Source organism: Calonectris borealis, chromosome 6 (assembly GCF_964195595.1).
Source record: "Calonectris borealis chromosome 6, bCalBor7.hap1.2, whole genome shotgun sequence".
Taxonomy (NCBI): Eukaryota; Metazoa; Chordata; class Aves; order Procellariiformes; family Procellariidae; genus Calonectris; species Calonectris borealis.
Window position 1 is genome coordinate 2,002,469 of NC_134317.1, and position 27,697 is coordinate 2,030,165.

Genomic DNA, 27,697 nt, shown 5'->3' on the forward strand with positions numbered 1-27,697 from the left:
CCAAGAGGCACGAGAGCCGCAGATGCTCCCGCCGAGGCCGGAGATGCCAGCCCCTGCCCGGCCCCACGCCACTGAGCCTTGGACCCCTCGCGCCCCGTGCCTGTACCTCCAGCTGCTCTATCACCCACAGGGTCTGATTTTCAGTGAGCCACCTCTCTCAGGGCCAGCCAGTCAGATAAATGAAGCTGCGAGCGTCTCTACCGTCCAAACGCTCGTGAGTTCAATAAAACACTGGATTTTCTAGCTTGTATTTTACCCACAACAGGGGAGATTCAATGGTATACAAAACATTTTTTTATGCAAAGGCTCTCAGAACAGAGCTGTAAATGGCTGCTGCAGCATGTGCAAAGACATGGAAAATGCTGGGTCGAATGTTGTCAAAAAAATCCAGATCTCTGCTGCAAAAGGGTTAATGGCACCGTATGGTAACACACAGCATGAGGTGCCACTTTTCAATCACCGTCCCTTCATCGCATTTCTGAGGAGAGGTTTGGGGCTCACCTGAGATGTTTGTTTCAAACAACAAACAGCACAGCGTCCCCGCAAAACCCTGATCCTCGCTCAGTCCCATCCAGCAGTCACCGTCTGTCCCCTTCTTCATCAGCCATCCACCCGAGACGCACCGGCAGCACGCGGGAGGGCGGATTGAGGACCACGCGGGAGGGCGGGTGGAGGACCACGCGGGAGGGCGGGTGGAGGACCACGCGGGAGGGCGGGTGGAGGACCACGCGGGAGGACCGCTCCGCTGCCTGCAGCCTGGACATGGCCCAGCATGCCTTTTAAAGTAACTCCCAGCCCGAATCCAAAGGACACCTAGGTATTTGTCAGCGCTCCCCGGTGCCCTGGACTTTAAAATGGCAGGCATGGACCACCACGGCTCTGTGCGGTTACACTCTCAACCAGTCCATAGCGCACAATCTCACAAAAAAAAAAACAAAAATAAAAATAAACGTAGTATCAAGAACCTGCCTCTCCCCAGACCCGGTTTATGGAGGGGAAGGCTGCACGCCATTTTCCCTTTGCAGAGCTCGGGAGGCAGTGGCAGAGGAGGAAGGGGCGCAGAAGCAAGCCTGGTTTAAAGGGCATGCGGGTGTGTGGCACACGCTAGTATGCACCAACCTTTTTTACAATATAACAGAGCGCTTAGTGATTAACATTTTCGTCTCATTTAGAGAAGGATCTAACCCATTTGGGTCAATGCTGGTTGAACCTAAGTGTAAACGAACACAAGTCCGACGGTCCCTCTGTGGTTTCAGATGTTATCCTTCTCCAGGCTGCCTTGAACGCTGCCTGTTTTCGATAGCCTAATCTCACAACACCAGATTTCTGTGCTGGGGCTCCCCCTCCACCATGATGCTCATGGGCAGCAAGCCCAGGTAGCCCTCCTCTCCCAGGGGAAGGCCACCCTGGTCTTGGCAGAGCTGGGGTCTCATCCAGAGAGCTGGAGGACTCGGGGAGTGTCAAGCACAACCTTCTCACCTGGGACCGCGTTTCCAACAAGGGCCCGTACCTGCACATTTCTAGTCACAAATAAACCCTGAAGCGGAACGTGGCGCCCCGCCAACGCGCCACACGTGGCCTTGTTTTAGGTGCAATTACCCCCAACACAGGCACAGAGGGGCCCGAGCCCCCTGGAAGCAAAGCTGAGGGGTGGCACAGGGACCCCCACCCGGGAGGCTGCTGGAGAAACCCACCGCCATCACAGTGAGCTCCACGCTGGCCACCAGCCTCCAAAACAGCCGGCACCTGCCTTCATTACAAGTTTGATTAGGAAAGGGAGAGACTTCTACAAACACCCCAGTGAGGATATTTTGGATGTAAACCACACGACTTTCATCTTAGGTCTCTTAACCCGTTATTCCCCACACACACCTCCAGTGTCCCCAAAGGTGAGGACATGGTGATGCCCCTGCCACAATTTGCCATTAGAGGGCAATGAAGAACTTTGCAAGATGTCCCCAGCCTCTTCCCTCAACACCCGTGCCCTCTCTGTAACACCTCATGGCATGCGGCTGGATAAAGGGGCCCAGAGTACCACCAAATGTAGCTCGCCGGGAAGCTGGGAAGCCAAAAGGGTGGCTCGCCATGCCAGGAAATGGTATCCTCTTCCCTGCCTGGATCCTTCCCAATGCTCACCCCTCAGATGACCACCGTTCGGCCCTCTCCAGGATGCGAAACAGGTTTACTGGCTTTGCTCTTCTCCTTCTTCGCAAGCCAGAGAGGTAGGGAGCAAGGTTTCAGGACACCAGCAGAAACGCTTAGATGACTTCCAAGGTTTATAGACAAAGGAACAGAAAATACCACACAGGACGAGTCCCCACAGCCAGCCCAGCAACCCTTACAACAATACACTACAACATGCACAATCCTATTCACGGTGGATTTTTTTATCATCATCATCATCGTCATTATTATTACTACTACTCCTACTACCATGAGACTGGTAGCTCCTCACTTCCATTAATCTCACTTCTACAAAAGTGAGAGTTTCTTTTGGGGGCCGAACTCTCTCCCCTAATATTCTGAACATATTTTACAGAAAAAGGGCCAGGGTCTGCTTTACAGACTATTTAGAAAATATCATTTAAGAGCAACCTCTCGACCCTTTCTCCTTTCAGACATAAGTTGAAAACCAGCACAGGAGGGTAAGAGTTAATTTCCTCAAGCTGTTATATTAATTTACATCCTCAGTCCTTCACTAAGCAAAAACAGGCGAAATCGGTGTAATGAGTGATACCAATAGAAAATAGCAGTCAAAATTTGCATCCACACTAAAAACATGCATTCTGTACAAAATCTATTCCTGGAAGGACTTTTATCCACGCACCATAATTACGTGGACAGATACAAATATTTCACACCCCATATGCTGTATTACAGTGCTTTTACAGACACCTGCTTCACGCTGCTCTAATTTACAGCGGTTGGCAAGCGCCCACCAGGGATGCCAGGGCTGCCGGGGAGCTGCGACAGATCGCAGATACGCAGCCCCTTATTGCCCAAGCACGTCCCCTCGGATGGCCAGACCCTGGAAGGGTGGCACACTGTCACCTCCCGTCCCCTCGGGATCCTCGCAGTGTTGGGCTACGCAGTGCAGGCTGGAACAGTCCTGCACTGCTTCTCTGCCTGCCCTCTCCAAGCGATGGGAAGCAGGCTCATCCCAACCCGGGGGTGGACTGAGTGTTGTGCAAGGAGCTATTAAGATACTTGATTACTCCAGATTGCAAATTTCCTTCACGGCGTTTCCATCTGCTCATCCCTCCTATCTTGCTGTAGAGTTTAGGAGTGAATCAGCAGCAGCTGCACGTTGCAAAGGGTGGATCCGCGCTGAAGTGGGAGTTTGCACATCGAGGCTGTGATCTAACTGCTTCTGCCTGTCCTGCTGCCAACTCGGTGCAAACAGAGCACACAGACTCTACCACAAAGCTCACGCTTCCATGTGCATGCTCTGAGTGTGCATGCTCTAAGCAAACACCCATGAAACAAATCACTTACAGTAGACAAAGCAATTTGTTCAGTGTCTCACTAAACCGAAACTTTAAATAGCTCAACGCTTTAGGTTTTCTGCACAGAAAACTCATGGAAAAAAGCAAGTAATTCCTTATTCAGCTTTACTTTAAGGTAGTTGGATTTTATCAGGGGCTCCACCACTGTAATAGCTGAATAGGAAACATCCCACCAATCTATTTATTAAAATGTTCCTGACCTCACAGCATGACTGTACCTTCTGCCAAACTCTCATCCTGGTACTGCGGTGTTTACACTTCAAGGAAACATCCTACTTTCTCAGTTCTGGATCAATTATTTTCATTAGTGATTACTTTTGAAGTTTATGGCATTTTGCTGTTGGCTCACAAATGCACATCCTACCTTTTGCATGCTTCACTTTCTCTAAATAATGCCGTTTCTGTTCATTTGTCATGGCAGAGCCAACCTGTTAATTGTTCTACATTGCTGCCAAGTCTGCACGCCACAGCAGAGCTCATACACAAAAGATGCCACAGCATATGGTGCTGCTTAATCCGAGGTTGTTGTTCAACCTCTGGAGGCGAAGAGGAGTTCAGGCTGCATCACCATTCGCCTCTCGCTGAAGGCGACAGCTACCGCCAACTGCGACAACAGCTCGTGATGTGGAAAGCCAAATACTCACTGGATTGAGACCATTTTTTCGTGTTACACAGGACAAGACAGACCAAACTCATAGCACTTGCTGAGAGGTGACTGTGCTGGGCAAAATAAGCAGCATTCACTGCCCAGAGGAAACACACACAGAGGTGATGGTAACATCAGAGGGGAAAGAAATATCGTTCCGTGGCAAAAAAGGGAATTATTGTTACAAGGCTTCTATGAGTTGTTACCAATAAAGGTGCATAAGGCCAAAGAAATGAGTGTTTGAATCCGTTCAAATATGTGTCCTCTGCAAGGTCCCTTTCTAAGCCTGAGGACACTGCTGACAGAACCCAGTTTGTGGTCTCAACGGGATGTCTGCCAAAAGCCCTCCCGGCCACCCTTACCTGGTCACAGATGAGCTCCCACTTCTTCTCATTGTCGTACTGCCGCAGCAGCCGGGCTTTGTCAGGCGGCAAGTTCATCGCATTCTGCGGAGAAAGAGAAAGCAAACGTGAGGGACCACAGAGGGCTCGGGCTCAGGCGGAGTCAGACATGAGCAAACCAAGGCAACGTGGCTGCGGTTGCTTTAATTGTTTTATGTGAATTCCTGTTGACAGGGTTATTCAGAAACGTTCCCTCTAAATGTCATCCTTGGCCCCAAAAGCGCCAGTGAATCACAAGGCACTGAAGGGCAGGGCTCGGCGCTGGGCTACGCTGGGACACAGGAGGAGGTGAGCGACTAGAGCTCAGGACCAGCCACCTCCGTCCGGAGGAGAGGACGGGGCTTCCCCATGCTGCCAGGGCACAGCAGCCACCTTCCACCCCAGACAGGTCCCTGCAGTGCACCACATCCCCTCTTCCCTTCGCCTGCCCCCGCCGGAGCACATCCATAAGGGAAACGCACACTCCAGCTGCGGGCTGGGGACTGCAGAAGGCCAGTTCTCTCCAAACTAGATCTTGAAACGCCACTTCATTTTACTTCAACGGCGGCACACTATTCAGGTTTTTAAATGTCACCACATGCAACCTTATCTGGATAATACAGATCCTGGAGGTAGAACTGCTGCTGCCCAGTGACGTTGTGCTACTTGCACACGCAAAGATAACGATCCCAAGACTGTGAATGACAACCTGCAGTAACGAGTTAGAAAGCAGGGAGAGGCAGCAATTAGATGATGCCTATCATTTGCTGGCTCCTTTGATGTCAGTTGAGATATCCTTCCACGGGCAGTTGTCTCGGGTTGGGTGGCACAGGCTGGCTACTCGCTCCCAAGGCAGTTTTCCTAAGAGCCATGTCTCTAAACGCGCAGCATAACTGTCGTGCTTACGATCCCGGAGAACCCAGGAATGCCTCGAGAGCTTCGCAAACACCAAGTCTGGAGAGCCTCCCTATCAGCCCAGCGGCGCGCAGCAAGGTGAAGTGGCTGAATGAAAACCCGCTAAGCACCTCTTGGTCTCCAGCACCTCTCGGTCTTCCAGCTCGCATTCCCAGACCGGCCAAGTTATCCCTAATTAACCCTTCAGGACCACAAGCCTCTGTCGGTCCATCGCGGACCGCTGCTGGGATGGGAGCAAAGCGCCGGCCGGGCCCTGCGGCACTGCACACCGCAGGCAGGTCAGGCCGGTGCCGCGCATGTCTCCAGCGCCGGCAGGCACTACCCTTCCACGTTTCATTTTAAAAAGGCTGCGGGAGGCACAAGAAGAGGCCAGAACCAAAGGCTGTTAAATAAGCCTGCAGTGAAGCAGTAATCAATAAATCGGCATTTAGGTACTGAAACACTCTGCTCTAGAAGCACACATCTTCACAACCTGTGCAACAGGCAGTTTTACAGGTTTATTAAAAACAGGCTGTCCTGGGGATGCTCAGAAACGCCCCCGGACCCATACTCTGCTACAGCCGGACTCGCGCAGCCTGGGGCCCAGACCTCCTCCATCTCCTCGCACAAACCCTCCCCCAGGTAACAGAAGAGGAGGGACACGGACAGCCCAAGCTGCCACAAACACCGCCAAGAGCATCTGTTACCATCAGCCCAGCCTGCAGGTCCCCCAGTCTGCTTACCCTGAATGGCACACTACAAAACCAAAATTTAAGTGAGTCCTATAAAGGGCTGACTGAGACCCAGGGTGATAATACAACCACAGCAGCCACACCTGAATGCAAGCAGACACTCAGGACATACCGCGTACGAGATGGAGTGATAATTAAAGAATTTCAATGAGTATGTTGAGTTGTCATGCATCAGGAATTGGTATTTTTAAAGTCCACCATCAGAAATGCACTCCAGGTACGGAAGAGACCCAGAGGCAGCGGCACGGGGACACCTGCTCTGATGACACCAGGTCCTAGCCCCGGATGGGGACCGCAGGTGCCAAGGGCAATCCCCGTGCCGCTGGGACGGTGCGTACAGCGCTGACGGGCACCGCAACGCCCAGGCAAGCTTTGGGGGACGAGGGGCTTTGAAGGAAAGCCGAGAGATTAACTGGCAGCGGCTGGCCATCAATGGCAAAGCTTTCCAACAGTTTCTGGGTGGCTGAGCGCTACGTCCCCATCACAAAGACAAGGCTTTCCCCGCTCGTATTGCAGCACTTGGGTACGAGGCAGGACTACCTTCCCCTACACCTCCCCAGGGCTTTCACGCCTTGGTTGCCCTGCTAACTGGCAGGCCAGACTGACTGTCAGCCTGCTCCCAGCCCAGCCCAGCCCAGCCCCGGGGGGAGGCAGGCGCAGGGTCGGGGCTGCTCCTGACCCGGCTCCCTCATGGCCACAGTTTCAGATTTCCGTCTCTCTGGGTTTACTGTGCAGCCCGGCCTGGAAACCAGGAGGGCTCGGGCGTGATCCAGGAGCAGATGCGGCATTCCTGCCCGCGGGCAGCGATAGCTGCGAGGAGGCAGGGCGAAGGAGCGGAGGCTGCTGCAGCCATCTGCCTTCCCCACACCCGCGGGGAGCAGCCCCGCAGGAGGCTCGGCACAGAGGGTCCCCCCCACACAAGGGTGATGCAGCCACCACCTCTCGCCTCCCACCGCAGCGTCCTGCCAGCACCCTGCCTGAAAGCACGGGAGCACAGGCAGGAACAGCGATGCATGCCCCAAACACCGTCCTTCCACATCTTCGGTGCGACAGCAAATGCCTCTCCTTAGAGGGAATACTGCGGACCCCCAAGGGACCCCTCTGGTGCACTTGTACCTCCTGGTCCATGCAGGACCACCAAGGGAGGCGAGGACAGCGCGGGTCTCCAGTCAATCTCACTGTCTGCACATGGCAGATGTATTTGCTACCGTCCCACGAGACCTTATCTCCCTCCATCCCAGCTGAGGAGCGTCACCCGCTCCTGGGGATGCCCTCCACCGCCCTGCTGCTGTGATGACTGCTCTTCCTAAAGCTTGTTTTCCATCAGATAACAAATACTCTTCCTTTTGCTCATCTGTGCTGTCATGTTGACAGTATTTATAGGCTGTGATCATATCTGTGCTTGATTCTCCTCTCAGTCTCTCACCATGTACGTTATCAGTTCTACTTATCATTCTAATGCACTTCTTGGTATTTTTCCTGGGGCTTCTTCAAGCACCATTCCTTACCTCTGAGGATGCAAACGTATTTCATAGCTACGCTAAATCTCAGCTGTAGGAAAAGCTTCACTGTTTACCTGCAATACACCCCTTGTCAAACTCTGATCTTCTTATAGCTAATCAGCTTACCCAACCAGGCTGGCGCTCAGACAAGAAACCTGCCTGGAAACCTTTGCAGAATTCAGTCATGGCAAGAGTTCAGCACAGATGAAAGCCTGAAACAGGGAAAACAAGACCCAGGCAGCAGGTTCCAGTGATCTCATTTCGAAATGAATTAAATCTGATCTCATTCTGAAACATGAACTCCTTCACTCCACGCCGTTTTGCTGCACACAACCATTTCATGTATTTCAACAATTACTGCAATTCACTTCAGATACCCCCTGCCCTGGTCCAACAGGTAAAATTATTTATGAATACATTGTGCGCAACCAGGTTCAAATCCTGTGTGTAAGCAGTGGATGATTTGCACCTACTCACGTCTCAAGAAGAGATCTGAAGCAGTTTTGAAACCTGCTTGTGTGCAAGTCCATTACGATGCTATGGACAGGACCCTCCGCTGAGGCAAACCATGGCCCCAAACCTCTAGCCCCTTCCTTCGTCTCTTCTGGAGGGAACTGGGAAGGAAACTACTACTTCTGCTGTCTGCTGCCCCTCTGGCCTCATCATTCATGCGGCAAGGAGGGAATGCACTTGGACCAGGGCTTTTCACGCTGGCAGAGTCAGTTTGACATTAACTTTTATGTTTTATACATAAATCAGTTTGAATGGCTTTCTTAGCAACTGGATCAAATTGCACGCGTTTACTGGAAACTATCACAAGACGTTCTCACTCACAACCTGAGGCTCTCCGCTTGTCGTGCGGGTTTATTTCTGCACCACGCACGCCCTTCTCCCCGTCTACAAGATATCTGCTGAATCGGATCTCCTGACCCCCCGGAGCTCCCTGTCCTTCGGCTCGGCTCTCCTGCAGCCTCTGGTGCCCCAGCACACCTGACCCCGCTCAACATACACCTTCCTCAAGGCTGTCAGCAGCTGTACCAAATAACCCTCGTTTCTTTGCATGAAATAAGGCAGGGGTAGATCCTACCTTCTCTAAAACCTGGACTAATGCTGGTCTTACTGTTAACAACCGTTCCCTGCTGGAAAACTAGTTTCTAAACCATGATATTTTTACTTAAATGGGAAGCAATATATTTTCTTTATGTTTATGCATGGCACTATACCAACTGGCTTTCTGAAATCCAAGCGTACTACATCTAATTGCATAACCTTTAGCTGTTGCATCAGTAACTATGGCAAAGAAGGCTACTGAATTGGCTGGCTGGCCCTTACCAGTTGCAATAGTTTTGACTCTAGTCATAACTAACCAGATGCATTAGCAGCCTGGATTTCTTGTTCTCTGTGGATCAGTGAAATGACTCACAAATGTCTCCTGACCACTTCCAGCTCTTATGACTATGGGCTTCACACATACCAGCATTTTTTAGTTAACTGCAGGTCTATGACCTGTGATTTCTCTTTCCATCTTTACCCTAATTAGAGTTCATGCTTTGAAGGTTTTTGATAGCGTAACTATTCCACTCCTGATACAATCTAAATGCCTGCTGTTGCCAGAAGGGATGGCCCCACGCTCTCCTCTCCTGCCTGTGTCCCCAGCCAGGTCATCCCTTACCCACATCACCACCAGCACTTATGCAGCTAGAGGCCCTTTGCCAGCAGGACAGGCTTTGATCAGCTCAGGAAGAACTGCACCATTATACTGGATACCCATCTTCCATGAGGATCCCATCTTGGGCCACAAAATACCATTTCTTTTAGTGGCAAGAGCAGTTGGAGCAGCCCCACTGTCTTGCATCCCCATCCCCATCCCTGGCTAGCCCCGCGCACACACCTGCACGGCTCGTACTGAACGCGACCTAGATTAAAAATAACGTTTCTGGTCAAGCTATTTTTAATTCAAGTCAGTGCCATGAGTCCGACAAGCTGCACGGTGGCACTAACTGAGAGGCTGCCGGGGCCGTGCCATGGCTCCCATGCTGGACCACATAGTAGCCATGGTACAACCTCCCTCTTGCACCTTTTGCCTCTTGCACCCTGTCATTACCCCGGGTCACGCAGCCCTGAGTAAAACCCTGATGCCCATCGGTCCAGGCTGAGCATCTGCGCCCAGGTGAGCTCTGTAGCTTTGCTCCACTCCCTCCTCCCACAGATTCACAGCCTTAGGAAATTAGTCCCATCTTCATCACCATACTGCAAATTTCCACTACGTCACACCACTTCTAGGACTGAATAGAGAAAAAAAGCAAACCTGTGGCACGTCATTCTGCCTTGATGTCTGCAAGGCAATAGGAAATCGGTGCACACTGCCGCTTTACAGCCTCCGAGTGAGGTTTCCGACTCCTCAGAAACACCTACAAACATAAATCTGGAGCACTGCACTCAAAAATAACTGCAGCTAGACCCTAGCCGGCATCGTGCTGTCTGCGAGGGTTGGTTTCCAATCATATTTTGGCTCCAAAACCACATAACTTCTCTTTTTCCCCACAAATTCCGAAGTTATTCATGTCTACTGCTACATGCCAAATAATATAGGTAAGGTTTCCATTCCGTTTGCTCTGCCTTGGCGTTATAAAGCTAGAACTTAAATTAATTACAGTAGCAGATGGAAAACTGGGGGAAATACTAGCAGACCTACAAAATATTAAATTGCTTAAGAGTTAAAAATAAAACCAACAGCGCATCAAGGAAATATATGTATTTTTAACCTATGAAACAAAGCCCAGCTCTGTCCAAACTGGCAGCCCTGACAGCCTCTCCGAAGCACGGGGCCAGATGACTCGGTAACGGCGCTGCGTACCAGGACACGTCGAGATTTAGCCTCATCCCGAGGAGATGATTTCACCCGTCTCAGTGTGACGGTGAGAGCAGTGGTCCAGCACAGGGCAGGAAAATGCTGTTTCCCACGCAGCAGCATTATCTTCTGGCCGTGAGCAGCCGGAGGAAAGCAGGACGCTAGTGCAGGCTTCTCAGCTTTGCACTTCACGCGCCACCCCCGAAAAAAGAGAGCGACTGTCAATACAGCTTCATCGCTGAGAGCCGAACTCCTCCGTAACTCAAGGTAAAAGCTGCGGGTTGCACTTCGCCACCCTGAATAAATTTTGTGCCGGTTGTAACCCTCTTACCGCTGTTCCGCTGAAGTCTCCATAGAAAAGCAGTTTCAAATTAGGTTTTGAGTCGACAGAGCACCTGAATTTACTATGGAAACTGCGTAGCCTCCGTTTCCATTTTTTGGCACTAAAGTCTCTTTTGGGAGACTGATTTGGAAGAGTTAGGCACCACCACCACGGTGCTTGGCTTCACCCTTGGCTTCATCCCGGCCCTTGGGGATCTGCACGCCGTTCCCTTCCACAGAAAAGAGGGGCACCGGCTCAACCCACAGAGTCACTGGTGGCCACGCGTGGTGGCCCTGGCCACGGGGCAGAGTGCTCCCGCTGCACCACGTATTATCAGCATTATGCACAGAAAACGGTGAAGTAGCAGCCCACGCGCTCCAGAAGGATAAAGCGCCCAGCTGGCTGAGTTTATTCACATTACAGAAATACCAAAACGTTCAGCAGCATTCGCGGTTTCGCTAAGGAAAGGACCAGCACACAACTACAGGTTTGAACTGCAGACCAGGTCACACCGGCGTCAGCACCGCACGCTAGATGCTGGTGGTGGGATGACTGAGCTGTATTTTTTCTAACTTATTCCTCGTTTTAATGAGAATTAAAAGGCTCAATGTTTTGGAAAACATGTGTAGCAGCAACTTGACTGATTCAAAAGCATAAGCATTGCTAATTAATAGCATTAGACTGTTGCTCTTTCTTATTAAACTTATCATCTTTAAGTCTAAATCCTTTTATTTATGAATCATGACATTAATGTGCTAGCAACAAACACGACAGAATACTCCTGATCCATTTGTTCCCATGAACGGCCCTGCATATGTTAGTAAGAGAATTGGAGCGCGTGTACCACTAAAAGACGAGATGTTTCCACCAGCCTACTCCTATCCGCCGGATGGCGATGGGAAAAGCCAGCCCTGCATCGCTCCAGGTGCTGGTACGGCAGCAAAGCTCAGCCTGGCCAGGCAAGGCGAGTCAGCCAATGCTACGAACTTCAGAGCTGGAGGAACACAAAATTTAAAAGCCGTTTCAGCAAAGAGTTAAACTTTCCACTTCCACAACGGCACTGTTAACTTTAAATGAAATAAAGGTATCCTCAGCCCAAGCAAACCTTATGTGCCACTACCGCATCTCCAGCGTGGCAGGGAAGGGTGCAGGTTAAAACCCACTCCTCTCTGAGAGCTGGTAGAGTAGCTTATATTCCTGAGACCTAATTCCCAGCTCGCTTTCTCCTCCCGGCCCTTCTTCTGATTGGGATTATTCCTGACTTGCACTACTACCAGAGAGACAGAAAAACAAACCTGGGTAGTTTTTGGCTTCACAACAGTATTGATGAAAAAGATCAGGGCTTTAATACATTTAAAACAATATTCTTGGCCCTTGTAAATTAGATTCAGATTTACATACCGACATCAAAGCTCTGCTCGTTACTCCAGCAATTGCAGACTTCAAGGACCCCCCATCCTCACCTGGAATTTCCTAATCTGAGCTTATTCTCCAGCTCATCAGTTAAACTTCCCAATTCCTTGCAGAGTTTCATGACAGCCACGTCTATTGCATTTTGCCTCCAGCTCTCCTGGTTTTATCTCCACTGTCTCCACCATGATGAGCTGCAATCTTACTTTTTTCTGCATTACAGTCAGGGCTGTTTTAAGGCACAGCCTGAACTATTTTAAGCTTTTATTAATATCTAGTGAGTTCTTACAAAGTAGATCCAAAATTGGTTCATAAGTCAAATCCATACCTCCCACCTTCATAAAACTGAGGCAGAGCAGCCCCTTCCCTGGCTAGAGCAAGCCTGAGAACAAAACACCGGCTCCTGAGTGGATCCAGGTTTACTTCTTGGCACTGTGAGGTGCCTACATCTTCCCAGAAACCAGGATCCAAAAGTAACCAAATTCCAAAAATAATAAAAAGAGAATGGAAAGCAACATAACGTGCAGTTCAGATCTGTTCATGTATATTCATAAAGATGTTGACATTGTCACCCTTCGTTGTCGGGTATGTACGATTTCTGAGTTTGTAAATGCTCCTTCACGTTCTCTAAATTTAGTCGCTGTGAAAAGAAACCAGTTTATAATGTTACAAAAAGACATCTTCTTTACTAAACAGAGGATGCACAGGCAGCAGCAGCAAGCCAGGGTTTCATACTCATCCTTTAAGAGCGATGAAGGATGACTCGCAGCTACTCAGCTCTTGTCCTCTGCTGGGATAACCAACTCCAGAGGAGACAGTGGCTGCTTGATGTTGACTCGGGGCCATGAAGCCATCACGAGTGAGACCTCCTTACTCATCCCGCTCACTTAAGATACTTCTGACCTGAGATCTACTAAAGATCTACAACATCTAAAGCCTTGGTACAGCATTCTTCATCTCAAAATACTTCCCAGGTGAAACACACACCGACCAGATCACCCAACGCCGCAATGCAGGAGGTTGGTGGCAATCAAGTCTGCTTAGCCTGGGGTAAAACTCTGTAAAAACTAGACCCCGGCGCCAAACTCGCCTCACTTGCCGTCGCTGGAGAAGGTCAGCTCGCAGCACTGCCGACCCGCACTGCCCAGGAGGAGACCCCCCCCATCCCATCTGTCCCTGCCCCTAACTCTGCCCCTTTCTGCAAGGGAAAGAAAGAAAAAAAGTCTATTACTAACTTCAGCAGCTGCCTACTAAAATAACCCTCGATATTTTTGTACAGTATTAAAATTTAATTCCAGGACCTGGCCCATAAAACAGCCCTTAATACTCTTCTACAATATAAAAATTTAACTTTTTGCAATTTTCTGTGCTACTTAACTTCTTAGTCCTGCTATGGTGTGTTTATTTAGGAAAGCTAGAGGCAAATGAAGCAATCTCAGTGTTCGTTGACTTTATGAGGAATCCAAGCTAGGCTAAAATTAAATGTACCTATTGTTCTAATCCTCCTCCTTCTTTTTTGTTTGTGTTTTTTTTTTTTTTTTTTTATTAAACTGGTCTTTGATCTAAAAATACCAATGCTCTCGCTGCACAAGTCCTTCCTCCTCCTAAACACACGTCGGCTCTGCAGGGAGAGCACTGCAAAGAGCCGGATCAGACTCGCCAGCACGGGGTGACTTGCGGAGGGCTGCAGCGTCCCTGCTCAGAGGACACGGCGCAAGGGGGGTCATCACGGCCCAGGGCTGCGGTGGGGACATGCTCACACGGAGCTCATCCTCAGAAAAATGATTGGAAAAAAAACCAAGGCAAATTCTTTAACTCTGGATCTGTGATTCCCCACACACATCTCAGTGGGCCTGACGAGGTCGTCCAGCAACGTCCACTTTACATATCGAAGGGGAAAGCTGGGATCCAGAAAACTGCTGTGAGTACCCGCAGCTCCCCAGCAGACAAGGAAGGACTAAACCATCCAGAAATCCCGCGGCAGGGAAGGGTAAATACTTCTTGGGAGGTCAGTCACCTCCTGGGTGTTTACAGACAAACGGCCCAGCTAGCAGCAGTTCTGCTGGCAGCACATCAGCCCTGAATCCTGACGGAGCACGGCCCGGAGACATTCCCAACGAGAGAGCCGAGGGGTCCCTGCCCCACGCGGCGACGGTGGACGACGTCCACGTGCAAGGCTGACACTCAGATGCCAAGAGGCTTGTTTCGATGCCTGTGTTTTACCATCACTGCGGTTCTCCACGACTTCCCCGAGCCCCTCCACGTCTGGCCGCACTCATCACCCCTCCTCTGAGCTTCCACGTGTTGCTTTTCACTTTGCTTCTCTGCTTGGTTTTATCAGCATTGACATTTCCATATTTATAATAAACTAGCATTTAACTTCAAAGCTCTTCACAGAGGTTAACCCCCACACTATAAATACTAGCACGGGCCATTGTACAGATGAAAGCACCGACACGGAGACATTTAACGCTGCTGCACATGAAGCTGCAGGAGCGAGCGGGAATCCCGGCATTCCCCCCCGCCACTCCGGGCTCGTCCCCATGCAGACACAGCCACAGCTCGTGTCCTGCGTCAAAACCCCTTCGCCTCCGCGTGGGAGCAGGCGGCGAGTGGGGTCTTGCTGGGCTGTCACGACGTCCCTGACGCCGCTGCTGAAATTTCATCTGGGAAACCTCTCGAAGGTTTTGGTGGCCAAGGACTACTGCTGCTACCACAGAGCTGTTTGTTCCTTTCAAAAATTCAGACTCGGCCTAATGCGTTTCACATTTTGGAAAAGCTGAAACCTCATTAATTCACCACTGAAAAATAGTTTTATGCTACAAAAGCTTCAAAGCCCAACTCACCGCTGATTCACCCGGCCTGGAAGATTGCTCCAAGCAAACCCCGTGGCTTTATTAAATCATTCAAAGGCACTCGCTACTGATAAAGCAAACCACAAAATCCAAAATTAAAGCCATTTTAGTGAAATGTCTGAGAAAGTGTCTCCAAAGAACCAAAACATATACGCTAAAGGCTGTGCTCGGACTTGCACAGAGTCGTGGCGTCCTTGCCGCAGGGCAGCCGACCACGGCACCAGGCACTCACCCCGGCTGCTGGGCGCTGCAGGACAGGGAAACGGTGGAAGACATACAGACGAGGGTTTTCAGCGATTTTTACACTTTTTCTGACCCTGCACTGGCACGCAGCAGTACAGAAGGGCGAATCCTGAGCATCTCAACAGTTATCCCAAATATGCTGATGGGTTTTGGTTGTTTTCTTAAACTTTTATCCGGATCTCATTGAAAAAAAGCTTTACTGTAAGTCAGAGCATCCCATCCCCTTGTGACGTTGTTCACTACAAACCCTATGGCAATAAGAGCAAACGTTGCAGAGCTACCTGTGTAACCGAACTGCTGTTCATCAATCACTCTGTTGGAAAGAAAAATTAAAATTAAGGGCAGCAGCACCTATCAGCGGCTGCCAAAAACCATCTGCCATCTGTGCACGCAAGACGACTGCAGAATCTCAGCATAAAAGCAGCTGCAAAGAACAGTTGGTTCAAAGGCCACGTTCTTTCCAAAGGTGTAAATCTCATCTGCGAAATAAAGCGGTGCTGTGTAACAGCCCCTTGATTTCAAGAGGAGGAGAGTCAGCCCCAAGCACCCTGCAGGAAAAGCTGAGGTGGTGAGGGGGTGCCTTGGGCAGGAGTCAACCAGGATGGCCCAGCCAGCAGGGTAACGAGGTGAGGAGGATGCTACCCGTACACAAGCTGAACATTTAGGAGCACCATTTTATATTACATCCCTGAGGATGAGAGAAGTGATTTGCAGAGGGTGGGTAGAACGCGATACCTCCGACCTCTCCTCCCGCACGGAGGGTTCCTAACTTCACCACCACCTAAAGCAATGACCTGTTCACGGTCTGCAAAGTCAACCTTGTTGGGTAAAAAGCTGCAAGCTCTCGATGAAATAATAAAAAAGCAGTTAAATTTCCTCTAACTGCAATTTTCAAAGCAGCTGATGATCACAAATCATTCCACATGCACTTCTTCAATAGAAAAACCAAGTCTTTTCCCACCATAAATGCACAGGTGATGTAGGGTAAGCCCACAGGGTTCAAAGAGCAGCAATACACCGCTTCAACGGCGACAGGGGGACAATTCCCTTATCCAGAAACAACGGGAAGCAAGAGAAGGAGCAATCATGCCCGTGCTCAGCTGCCCCAAGCCCAGAGCTTATCACTTTTCACACCCGTCGTGCACGCATGTACAAGCGGGAGACTTCCCCGGTGAAAGCCGGGGGAAGCAGCAATCCTGCTTTTTCAGCAGAGACGGGTGAAAAGCCCATGCCGCCCGGGCGGGTATCGCTGTCCCCACGGGCAAGCTGCTGCCCAGAAACTCTTCCATTTAGCGCTGGGCCTGCGCTAAAGGCATTTGGCAAAAATATACTCCAACATCACTGAAGCTTCTTCCCTGCAAAAATAAGGTGGAAGAAGTGCTTTGGAATTAGATGACAAAACTAACAAAAAGTGGGCTTTGTGCTATCACGTGCACTTTCTTTCCCTCTCATGCCCTTGTATTATCGCTCTACTGAACGCCTATATAGGAAGGAAAAACACAGCGATTTCTGTCAGGAATCCGTAAGAATGTTTCTAAAACAGAAGAGCTTTTATTTTTCACATTAGTGTACATTAAATGAAGAAAGCAAGCACTCCCTTTCTCAACCTACCGTTTTAAGAATATCACGTTTAAGATTATAATTGCACAGCTAGATTTGTATCGTAGCACAACTAAAAAAGCCTGAATTCAGTGAAAGCTTGAACAGTTTCATACATATGAATGCACCTTTTCCCCTATATACATACACATATGGATATAAATACATGTAATTTATTCAGAGTGAGTTTCTTAAGCCAATGCCTACTGATATTTGAACGATTCTATTTTAAAGTGCCCACAGAAAAACACAAGGCAAAATCCAAACACCATCAACACACAAAAATAAAAGCATAAAAGCCCCCCAAAACCAGAATAAAATACATTGACGCACACAGTGGGCACAAACTGAAATAGAGGAAATTCCACTGAAAATGTGAGAACAGACTATTTCACACGGAGGACAGGCGGGCAGTCGCTCCAGCGGGGCGAGGACCCGGCCGCCTCCACCTCCTCCACTTCATCGTCGCCCGCAGGCTGGGACAAGGGCCCCGGGGGGTACCCACCGGTGCAACGGAGAGGCCGCCCCAGCCCACCCTTCTGCTCCCGCTTAAGTTGATACACATTTAAAACAGACAATGAATAAAAACTAAAGGCAAATAAAAAACCCACACAGCCACCGCGTTTTAGTCCTAAGACACAGAGGAAACAGTATAGGTTGGCAGCTTCCCTGATTTATGTCGGTCTAGAAACAAAATCTTCATTTGAATAATATTAAGGACTGAATAAACCAAGAAAAATAAATGAACTCAGGGATAAAAAGCCTGGCCACCGTCCCAGTCCCAGGTTTTATGTCTCCGACGATGTCAGCATGAGCCCTCCTCGCAAAACCACATCTCAGACAAAACTCCTCTTCTTCTGAAGCAGACGTGAACTCACTGACCAGGTGCTCAGAGTTCACTTCAGCAAAAGTAGCCTTTAGTGCCTATTTTTAATTTTCCCTGTACATAGCTGAGCTCTCTTCTCTGCCTGACAGTCCTCCCAGACTCCCAGCGGGTGCAGGTCTCTGCGCCTTACTTCATGCTGCCTAGAAGGGAGTAGATAAGCGATAAGCACTTTCTAAAAAATCGCAAATTATTTGCGTCCCTCTTTTGTGCACTCAAATACCTGATGAACAATGAAAGCAATTTATCTGAAAGCTTGTTACACCTAAAAATGTAAACACAAGAAAAGGCTCTCATATGCCAAGCTTAAATCCCAAGTGAATTTTTAAAGGCAAGCTATAAACTTTGGTTTACATTGGAAATATTTACAGGTCTAACTACTGGAGGCACCACTGCAACCCAACAGAAGAGGTGTACGGGAAGCCAAAGTAAACCACAAACGTGTGACTTTCTACCCATAATGAGAACTACTTCATACAGCAAGACTGCTTTGTCTTCTACTCCGTTACAACTGACCCCCAAGGCTCCCTTACATTATGTCTGCCTGGGTTGACAATAAAAGTCAGTAAAAATGCGTGACACACAAGCATGCACATATACGCGTGCACCTCATATGAATAATTTTAAGTGCCTAAAAATTATGCATCTTCAATCTACCAGCCCTGATAATTGCTGTTTCACCAGTCACATTTTCATGTATCCTTCTTGAAGTATTTTTTTTTTCATTGCCTTTCAGTGTTCAAGTGTTAGGCTCCAAGTATTTGCCAAGTATGAGGCATCGCGATTTGACTGAACAATCACACATGGCCGCTGAGCAAACATCTCTGTCTTTTCTCCCTTTGTTTCCTTCCTCGAAAACCCGTCCTTGATGGGCACCGGCTGCCCTTGCTATGTCCTAACCCCGAACGTGTCCACGTGTCGCCCTCGCCGGCAAGTTCCCACTGCCTCCTCCTCATCCTCCCTGCTCGAGACGGACATTTTACAGCACTACAGATGTCAAACTGAACAACACATTAGCGTTTATGTAGCGCACGCCCTGCCAGACAACTTGGCATGAAATATAAATGAAGAGTTGCTGCAAGCGGGGAAAGGGCCCCAAGCGCTGCACACAGCTTTGCTGAAACACCGACTTGCTGCGCGTGGCTCCTTGCACGAGGGCACACACAACGCTGCCCTAAATGCAACCCCAACGGTGCACGCGTGCTGCAAAAATATTCCCCTGCCTCTCACAGAACCAGAATTCACTATCGTGACCCGGTCACGATACACGTTATTTTGTACTAAACCAACTGAAGGTGCATGGGGAATTCAGACACGTGCATTACATCAGTCTCCATCGTTTTTTCGACAGGTATTTAGTGCCACACTAATAGCTCCCATAGCAGGCAAGCGGACTTCACATAGTGGCCCAAGATGCTACAAAGCCACCAGTTCTTTGGTTAAGTAAATTAATTTTTACAAGCATAAACTCCCCTCACTCATCCCGCATGGGTTTTAACCCCGAAGCCTCAGGATGCTCTTCTCAGTATAAGCAGTATTAAGGTCCAGCGTGGACACAGCCGACCCCCCTCATCCCAGCGGTGCTTCATTTGTTCTCCTCCCCAAAATCTGGGATCAAAGACCCGCAGTCTGGCACGCTGAGCTGGCCGTGCGGCACCGAGAGGGTCGCAGCCTTACGGAAACCCCGCTGAGCTCCCGGGCGTGGGACAAAACCCTCCTCGGAAAAGCTCCACTTTGGGAAACACACTTTGGTTATTCTTTAAGTGCTTTTACTGCAGTCATCCCAAAACCAGTCTGAAAGGTAGATGCTAGACCAATAAATGTTTGAACTCTCCCATAAAAGCTTCTACTAGGTTACTTTTTCCAAATAAAGCCCTAACCGCATTTTCTGGGCTCCTGCTATGATCAGCGTGCTGAAGTTTCCAGCATGCCCCAGAGTCACTGACACTTCATAGACCTCAGCTTTCCTTGCACGGTTTCTAATTCACTTCTAATAAACTCTCACAGTAAGTCAGCGAGTCGTTTACAATACACGTTACCTAACACAACGCTCACACGTGACCCAAAGAAAGTGTTGTTAATGCAGAGACTGGCGCGTTAAAGTTACTTGCTCAAAATGCGTATGTTGGAAAATGATGAGGCAATTCTGGATGCTATTTTTAATCTCTGTGAGAAGACAAATACCAAATTTCTGGAAACTTCCCGTCTGCACCACACATACACGGATACCTACACACAGAAATACAGGCTTAATTCTTTATACGTGCTATGTACAAATACCTAAACCTGCTATGTGTATTCAATCAGGGCTTAACTCTGGGCAGGTGCTGTACACAAATTCACAGCACACCCACTGCAATGGATATATTTCTTTTTTTGTTTTTCCGTTCTTAGCTTCATTCTTTATGGTGGGATGAAAGTTATCATCTGATTCCTCATCAATAGGATGTGCCAGGACACAAGGAGAAAAGTCATTGCCCAAAGGGCTTATGCCAACGTGCCAGCCGGTGGATTCTCTCTAGCTCCAGTCACGCTCCCAGGGTCGTCTTTATTACTGGTTCCCACAGGATTTCTCACCTAATGATAACACAGATACTACAATGGCCTCTGTTTATCCTCAAATATGTTTCTAATTTAATCTTTTCATCTTAGAGGTATTTCACCGGCTCACCCTCCAAGATATCCACCTTGTGATTTTCCCGGTGCATGAAGACTGTAAACAGAAGAAACTTGTACTTCATCAAAAATCCCTTTGATAATGTTTATAAACTATATAGCAACCGGAAACGTGACAGAGCATTACACTGCAACGCCGCACGCTTACGTCTCCTGCCTGGAGCACACCAGGGGTGCTAGCAGGATTCAGTTGCCTGAATACCGGTGTTTCTTTGACAGTGTCTGTTAGGGACACCCTGGAGTTCCCAGGGCACCAGCATGGGGTGGGCAGGTAGGAAACAGTGTGCACTTGTAGAGCAGGAGCTGGAAGCCAGGCAGGTTACCCACAGCGCTTAAAAGGACACCACGTTTAGGTGACCAAACCTTTGAATCTTCCTAAAATCCCTCCCTCACTGCCAAAGAGATGGAGCAAATCCACAGGTGTTCGCGAAAGTCAGGTCATGTTGATATTAGAAGAATATATACACATTTTATCACTGTCTAGCTTATGCTTTGGAAGCTGTCTGCTACTTGACCATAAACCTCTCTCCCTGAGTTAATCAGAATATTTTCCATTTCCCAGGGAAGATGCTGTAAAGCCTAGGCTCTGATTAGAGGCACAGATTCAGCGGTCCTTCTCCCTGCTCCAGCGCAGGGGCACAGGGAGGCAGCCCGGCTGCTACGAACCCTCGGTGCGGAGGCTCAGTGCTCAGCCAACGCCAGCACCGACCACCCCAGCCTTGGTACAAACCAACCGCCTTCCCTTCGTGAGGACGAGCCGTAGGTGAGCTTTGTCTGGGCTCCCTACAGCACATGGCAACGTTGCCAGCTCCCAACGTCACCTGCAAAAGCTCTCTCCCTGCAAGCATCACAGCTCTGCTCCTCCAGGCTCTCGGCTCCGGCAAGGGGACAGCATCAGCTCACACGGGCTGAAAATCCGACCCACTGCGTCATAAGCCCTTCACGCTTTGTCATTGCAGTGAAAAATTTAATCAGGTAACGGTGAGCGGGAGGCTGTTGCACAACCATTGAGACAGGACGTCCTGGGAGAACGAGGCTGGGTTTCCTGGGAAAACTCTCAGGCAAACGGCAAATACTTCACCCCTATGAAAGAAAGCTCAGAGCACACAGCCCTCCCCTCCTGTAATTCTCTTTTTATGACCTTGACACTGTAAATATCAACAAAAGAAGAGGAAGTAAAAAAAAGGAGGTTAAGCAATCCAACGCCTTTCCAGAAGGCTCTGCTGCTCTTTAAGAGCCCCAAATTAAGCGGCAATGCTCTTTTGATTAACCCCCACTAACAAGAGAAGGCCATTTGTGGAGGATTTTAAGTGTCTCTAACCTTGAGGATAGCCAAGCAAGCAGGAGGGCGAGGGGCTGATCCGTGCCTGCCCGCCCTCGCTGCGCCCCAGCTGCCTCCTGAGCACTGCTCTCTCATTGAAGTGCCACCCTGCTAGGCTGGCTCAGGAAATCGCTGGAACACCAAAAGCGCTGCCCGTTTCCTCTATACAAGGGTTTGGATTTACTTAAGCAGTGACCGCACCAATATGTGAACCCTCACAACTTCAACGGCGCCCAGAAGGAGCTGCCAGGGCAGCGCGAAGCAGAACGCCTGCGGGGTTTTATTGATGCGCACGGGCACAGCTAGCACCTTCAGATGCTGCTTGACAGCCAGTAGCATCCAGGTACCGCTTGCCTGAATCCGACCTCCCCTTCAGGACAGGGCCTTAGTTCAGCAGCGACCCTAATCAGAGAGGAGTCACAGACCTGCACACTGTACAAACGGGCTTTGATTTTACCGCCAAGGTATCCGCATTACTGCTTTTTGCAAAAGGGGCTTGGGGGGTCTGCAAGTTCTCTCTGGTCCGTAAGGTATGTGCTGCCCGTGCAACACACATCCGAGCACACAGACTCAGCAAAATCGTTGCTCCTAGAAAAACAACTTCCCATCTTTTTAGCAGATCTCCTCGCCTCCTTCTTCTGTGCAGCAGCCACACAGCTGCGATCATTACACAGCACCAGCACACTTCAAACAAGTCAGGTAAACCCAGCAGAATGCCTCTCCTGTCTTTATCTCCAACACGTAACCAGCACTTCCTCCCTAAATCACCCTTACAATCAGTTATCCAGTACAGCATTGCCAGGATGAGGTCTACCAGCAGAGACCTCAAGCCAACCAAGCTGTCACCATTTAACAGGCAATTCTTACAGAGCAGCAAACAAGCCTCCAGGCACTCCACAAGCGATTAAAAAGCTGCGCTCCGCATGAGGAGGTTGCATGCGTTTGTGTCTATCCGCCCGTGAATCCGGCTACTGAATGGAGAAACCCCAGTTTCTAAAATAGCTCGAGCACATTTCCTAACTTTCACTGAAATTCTGGCAGGGAGCAGGGACAGTATTGTCCCAGGGAAGACCTGAGCAGGAAGGCTCGGCAGCACGCCGTGCTTCACCGCAGCCCCAGCCCACGGCATAGAAATGGGAAACACTCCACGTACCTGCTCTTCCTCGGCTTCTTTAAGCCAGAGCTGCTGTCCTTAATTGCGGGCTATAAACTGCCTCTTAATTACTTAGAGAGTCAGGATGGTTATGGAGGAGGAAGCTGGATTCAATTATGCTTCACAGTCTTTGACTAAATAACCAAGGACCTTGACTTGCGGATCCCAGGCAGAAGGAGCTGGGCTGGCTGTCAGCAAAATCAGTAAACTGAATAGATTTGAGCTTAAAAATACCGAAAGAGAGAAACAGCTGAAAACAGCTATTTATAAGGAGACTCTTTTCTGGTAACATTTTAGGCCCCGTTGAAAGCTGCATAATTCCTTCACCTGGAGGCACGTTTATTTATTAACCATACAGCCTGCTACACACCCCAAGTGGCACCGACGTGCAAGGGCATCATCACGCATGAGTGAAAGTCTGGTTTTCTAATGTCTAAGTCACTTGGGCACGTCCCGCAGTCAGAGCTCTTCAGAAGTGCTGAAATGAAGATATCTTTGTTAAATCGAGCTCCGGCTTTCCTCGGCTTCCCACGCCGGGAGCTCAGGCTATCCCTGGGATGGTAATTAGGTTAAACAGCTCATGGGCTCACACCGAAGCAGAGCATGGTACTGAATGAAAACGAGCCTGCGCACAAGCAAAAGCTCTCAGTCGGCATATGACCAAGACGACCAGCAGAATTAATCCCACACCGGCACCGCCATCAACCTGCCCCCAACCTGGCATCAGGACAAGAAGCAATGGGCACAGGCTGAAACACCTCAAATTCCATTTAAACATTAAAAAAAAAAAACAACCAAAAAACAACCTTTTATACAGTAAGGATGATCCAACACTGGCACAGGCTGCTCAGAGAGGTTGTGCAGCCTCCATCCTCGGAGGCCAAACCAGACCCAGCCCTGAGCAACCTGCCTTGCGCTGGGGCTGGGACCACCTCAGCCCATCATCAACTCGAACGAACCACCACAGGAAAGCTCACAGGATCCGTCAGCAACGGGAGAAGCAGCACCAACCCCACAGCAAAGCACATTTTCTCTGACAGACAGACAGACCCAGAGGAAGTTTCATGCTCCAGATCACAAACAGCCTTTACCCTTAGTTGGAGTTGGCAAGGAAAAATATGTTCTTCCCAGCAATCGTACATCCTTATCATACTCACACTTCATTATCCTTATCTGAAAAAGCTCAAAGATGCTATCTGCCAGGTCCCTACTACGCACTTCCGTGGCTGACGATGCCTCAGAGAAGAAATGTCAAAAAAAAAGTCAAATTCACACGTATGAGTTCAGATATACTTGCTTTATACAGCATATTTGAAAGCAGCTGGGTCAGCTCTCTTTCCAAGCCTTGGCACAGGTCCCACTGCCAACAAAAGCTCCCGGGCCACGACGGAGACAGTTCCTGCCTGGGAGCTGTGTGCTCCCTGGAGCCGCTGTGCTTCCATCGGGGTGGTGTGTCAGCTCCGGTGCTTGAACACAAGACCGGCCCGGACTTCTGCATCTCTTAAAACCAAGTGACGGTGTCTGGAAGCCTTGTTTGAAGTATTCCTAAGGGACCTGAATTTTGGGTCCCATGCAACACGGCATGGCACGCACCCGGAGAGCTTCGGGAAATATGGCCCCAGTGCTTCCCTCCTCCCCAGCCTCCCCCACGCTGCTCACCTGCCCTGACAGCAATTTTGGGAATCTCTAAGGGATGGCCAGCATGACTTTTGGGTTAATTGTTGCAGCACGAAGTCACAGGAAAGAAGAGAGCACCAAAAGCAAACACGGAGCCGTGGGTCTGGCCGGCACCCACCAGCCCACACGGCCGACGCTTCGGGGCAGCAACGCTGACATCCCGCAGGGCTGGGATAGCCGGCATAGCGGCATAGCGGCAGCGTTCGTAACAAATGCAGATGCAATCACGGACAGCAACGGCTCTTTTGGATGGCGCTTCAGCAGGGTGGCAGGATACAGAGCCCACGGCAGGGCAGCACCACCAGCGTGCTGCCGGACTCCTAGCCGGTGGGGTGCCACCAGCAGCCCCATCCCTGATCTGAGACAGCCGGGCATCAGCCAGACACAACCTTTCAGAAGGCTTCAACTCCTCAGCCGCCTTTGGGAGCATCTTCTCAACCCTGATGGGCACCAGAGATTACTGGAAGACTGTAAATCCCAGTATTACCAAGGTTGCAATGAATTGCTCCTAATAACGCCCCTTCTGAACATATGCTCAGCCTTCTGCCATTAAACACAAAGCAGGCTTTGAAAGCAGACGAAGCAGAACATACCAGCAGCAGGCCCACAAACAGGATTTCACACTCACAAAGCGAAACGCTGCATTTGGTCAGAGGCGCGGGGGCTGCTGCACGGCAGTACGCCACCGCATCCTCGGGACATCCGCATCCTCACACCTCTGCCACAGAAAGTACAAAATAGGCACGGAAAGACTGGGGTGGAAGTTTTCAAAAACTTACCTATTTGAAATTAAGCACCTAAATTCAGGTTTTAGTGGCCTAAACTTTCAGAGGTGCGGCAGGATAGGTAATTCATGACTGTCCTGCTACGCTGACTGCAGACAGAGGTATGGAGAGCCGAGACCAAATATCTGACTTTAAAGAGAGGTGAGACAAATCCCATCCTAATGTTTAATTGACCAAGTATTCAAAAATAACATCAGCAGAGAATGAAGCTGAGGCCAACACATTGTGGGAAACGACTACAAAAGGAATCTCAGCTTTTTTGATCGTGCGGTCTCCTGCCTATCCACTGTGTACGTTTATTTATGCATCAATTGAAATTCATACCTTACAGGAATGAGTTTGGGCTGTATGTTGCTAATGTGAATTGCAGTCTTCCTGTGGTCAAGTTACTTTCCACATTATGCATGGCACTGGAAACTCAAGCAAGCATCGTAAAGTACGCTTCAAATAATAACTGTGTATTTTTATAAAAAATAACAACTCCTGGTCCTCACAAGGAGCAGCAGGACCTACCAGATCACTCAGTATTTTGACTCTTTTCATCAACATTGCAAAGAAGGTATGGAGGCATGTCATACAGGCAAGTGTAAAGGAAAACCCTTTCTTAACCCCCAGTGCAGCCCTTCCCATGTGCTGGACAGATACTGCTTGAAATTTGGAAGTGCAGAGAGAGCCTTCAAGTGTCTGCAGCCCCACGACTGCTGCACTGGGCTGGGCTGCTGATTCCCTGCTCAGGAAAGCACCTACGCCAGCCAGCCTCCATAAACGCACAGGGGGACTCCTGCAGGGTGAAATCGGGGTGGGGGGGAAATGTGGGAGCACCACAGAGCAGAGGGAGCACGCTCGATGGGAGCTGCAGCACCGCACCGCGCACGACGGGTGTGCAGGCAGCTCAGGGCAGCCCGCCTGAACGTCCCCAGCCAGCCGCGCAGCGGAGGGCAACGCCGACGAGGGAGGCTGGCTCCGCTCCTAGGAACAGCACACAGCAGACCCACACTGAGCAAAGCACAGGCTAATTAGTCTTCCTTTTCTGCTAAGCTAATGAGGGTGGGAAACGAGCACTGCACTGTCACTGTGATGTCTGTATTTCAGGACGGCTGACGTGAAAGTTTTCCCGGCTTGAGCTGCTTGGCCGAGTAAAGGACTGGGGAAGTTTCTTCTGCACGGCAAGAGGGGGCAGGTCCTCGCACCTCCAGGGACAGGCATGGGAGAGAAGCAAACCTCTCTCTCCGTGTTTCAAAGGATGACAGTAGTGGAGAGCAATTAAATGTGCCGCCCTTACACACACAGAGGATTGCTTAATCTCAGCAGGGAAGAAAAGTCCTGAATTAGAGACATCATTTCTTCTTTACCATGCACGGATGGATGCCCAATGGAGACGATTTTCCTACAGACAAAGGTGTCCCAACTGATCTGGTACACAGTGAGAGCATTTGGGGCTATCAGTAAGGAAATCTATTAAACACAGCCAAACCAAACCTCACATAAAAGCAGCAGTCAATTTTATACCACGCATCTTTGTATCTCCTTTGGTTGGTGAAGTTTCTGCTAGCTTTAAAAGGCCAGTGGCTCAATCCTAATATGCTTTTACATAATCCATTTTATTTCCATGTTTCTCTGATTGTATTTTAGCCTTCTAAATAATGCAAGATAAAGCCACACCTTTAATCCCTCTTAAATGTCTGCATTTCAAAGGAGCTCATGCTGGTGTGTATGATATGCGTACACAGCTGCTTCGTAGACGGACACTCTCAGCCAGAACAACCCGGAGAGCGCAGGGCAGCCCCAGGACACCTTTACTTCAAATGTCACCCATAAAAGACACCAGAGAAGTAGGAACCCAAGACGGACAGATGAAAGGAGAGGCAGCAAGCAGAAAACCTGGTTTCCACAGGCTTTTTTCTTTGAAAATTATGTGGTATCAACACTGACTTTGCATGAATGATTGCTGAATTAGGTCAGGACCAGGACATGGCCTTTTCCCGTACTTTCAGCAATTATTTGAGGGATCTGAGCTGATACGCTGGACTTAAACAGCAGTTTATTTTATACTGCTAAGGTACCACGTTGATTTGATGGACAAGGATATATGACATTAACTCCCCACAGTTCAAAGTGAGAACAAATCCTTAAATTTGAGCAAAACAGTGGAAACTGATTAGCACAACAGCCTAAGTAAAAATATATATTGACAGCATTTGGCGGGACGGATGGGTGTGCTGCTGAGGATGCAGGTGTACCA

General features: G+C 49.5%; 1 protein-coding gene across 5 annotated transcripts in view; it reads right to left on the reverse strand.

The window, feature by feature from the left end:
- FMNL2 (formin like 2) overlaps positions 1-27,697 on the reverse strand; it is a 154,089-nt gene that overhangs the window by 67,480 nt on the left and 58,912 nt on the right. For all 5 annotated transcript variants that reach the window (XM_075152631.1, XM_075152629.1, XM_075152630.1 and 2 more), the window contains exon 2: positions 4,515-4,598. In XM_075152631.1, the coding sequence (XP_075008732.1) occupies positions 4,515-4,598 (84 nt within the window). The remainder of the gene's footprint in view (positions 1-4,514; positions 4,599-27,697) is intronic.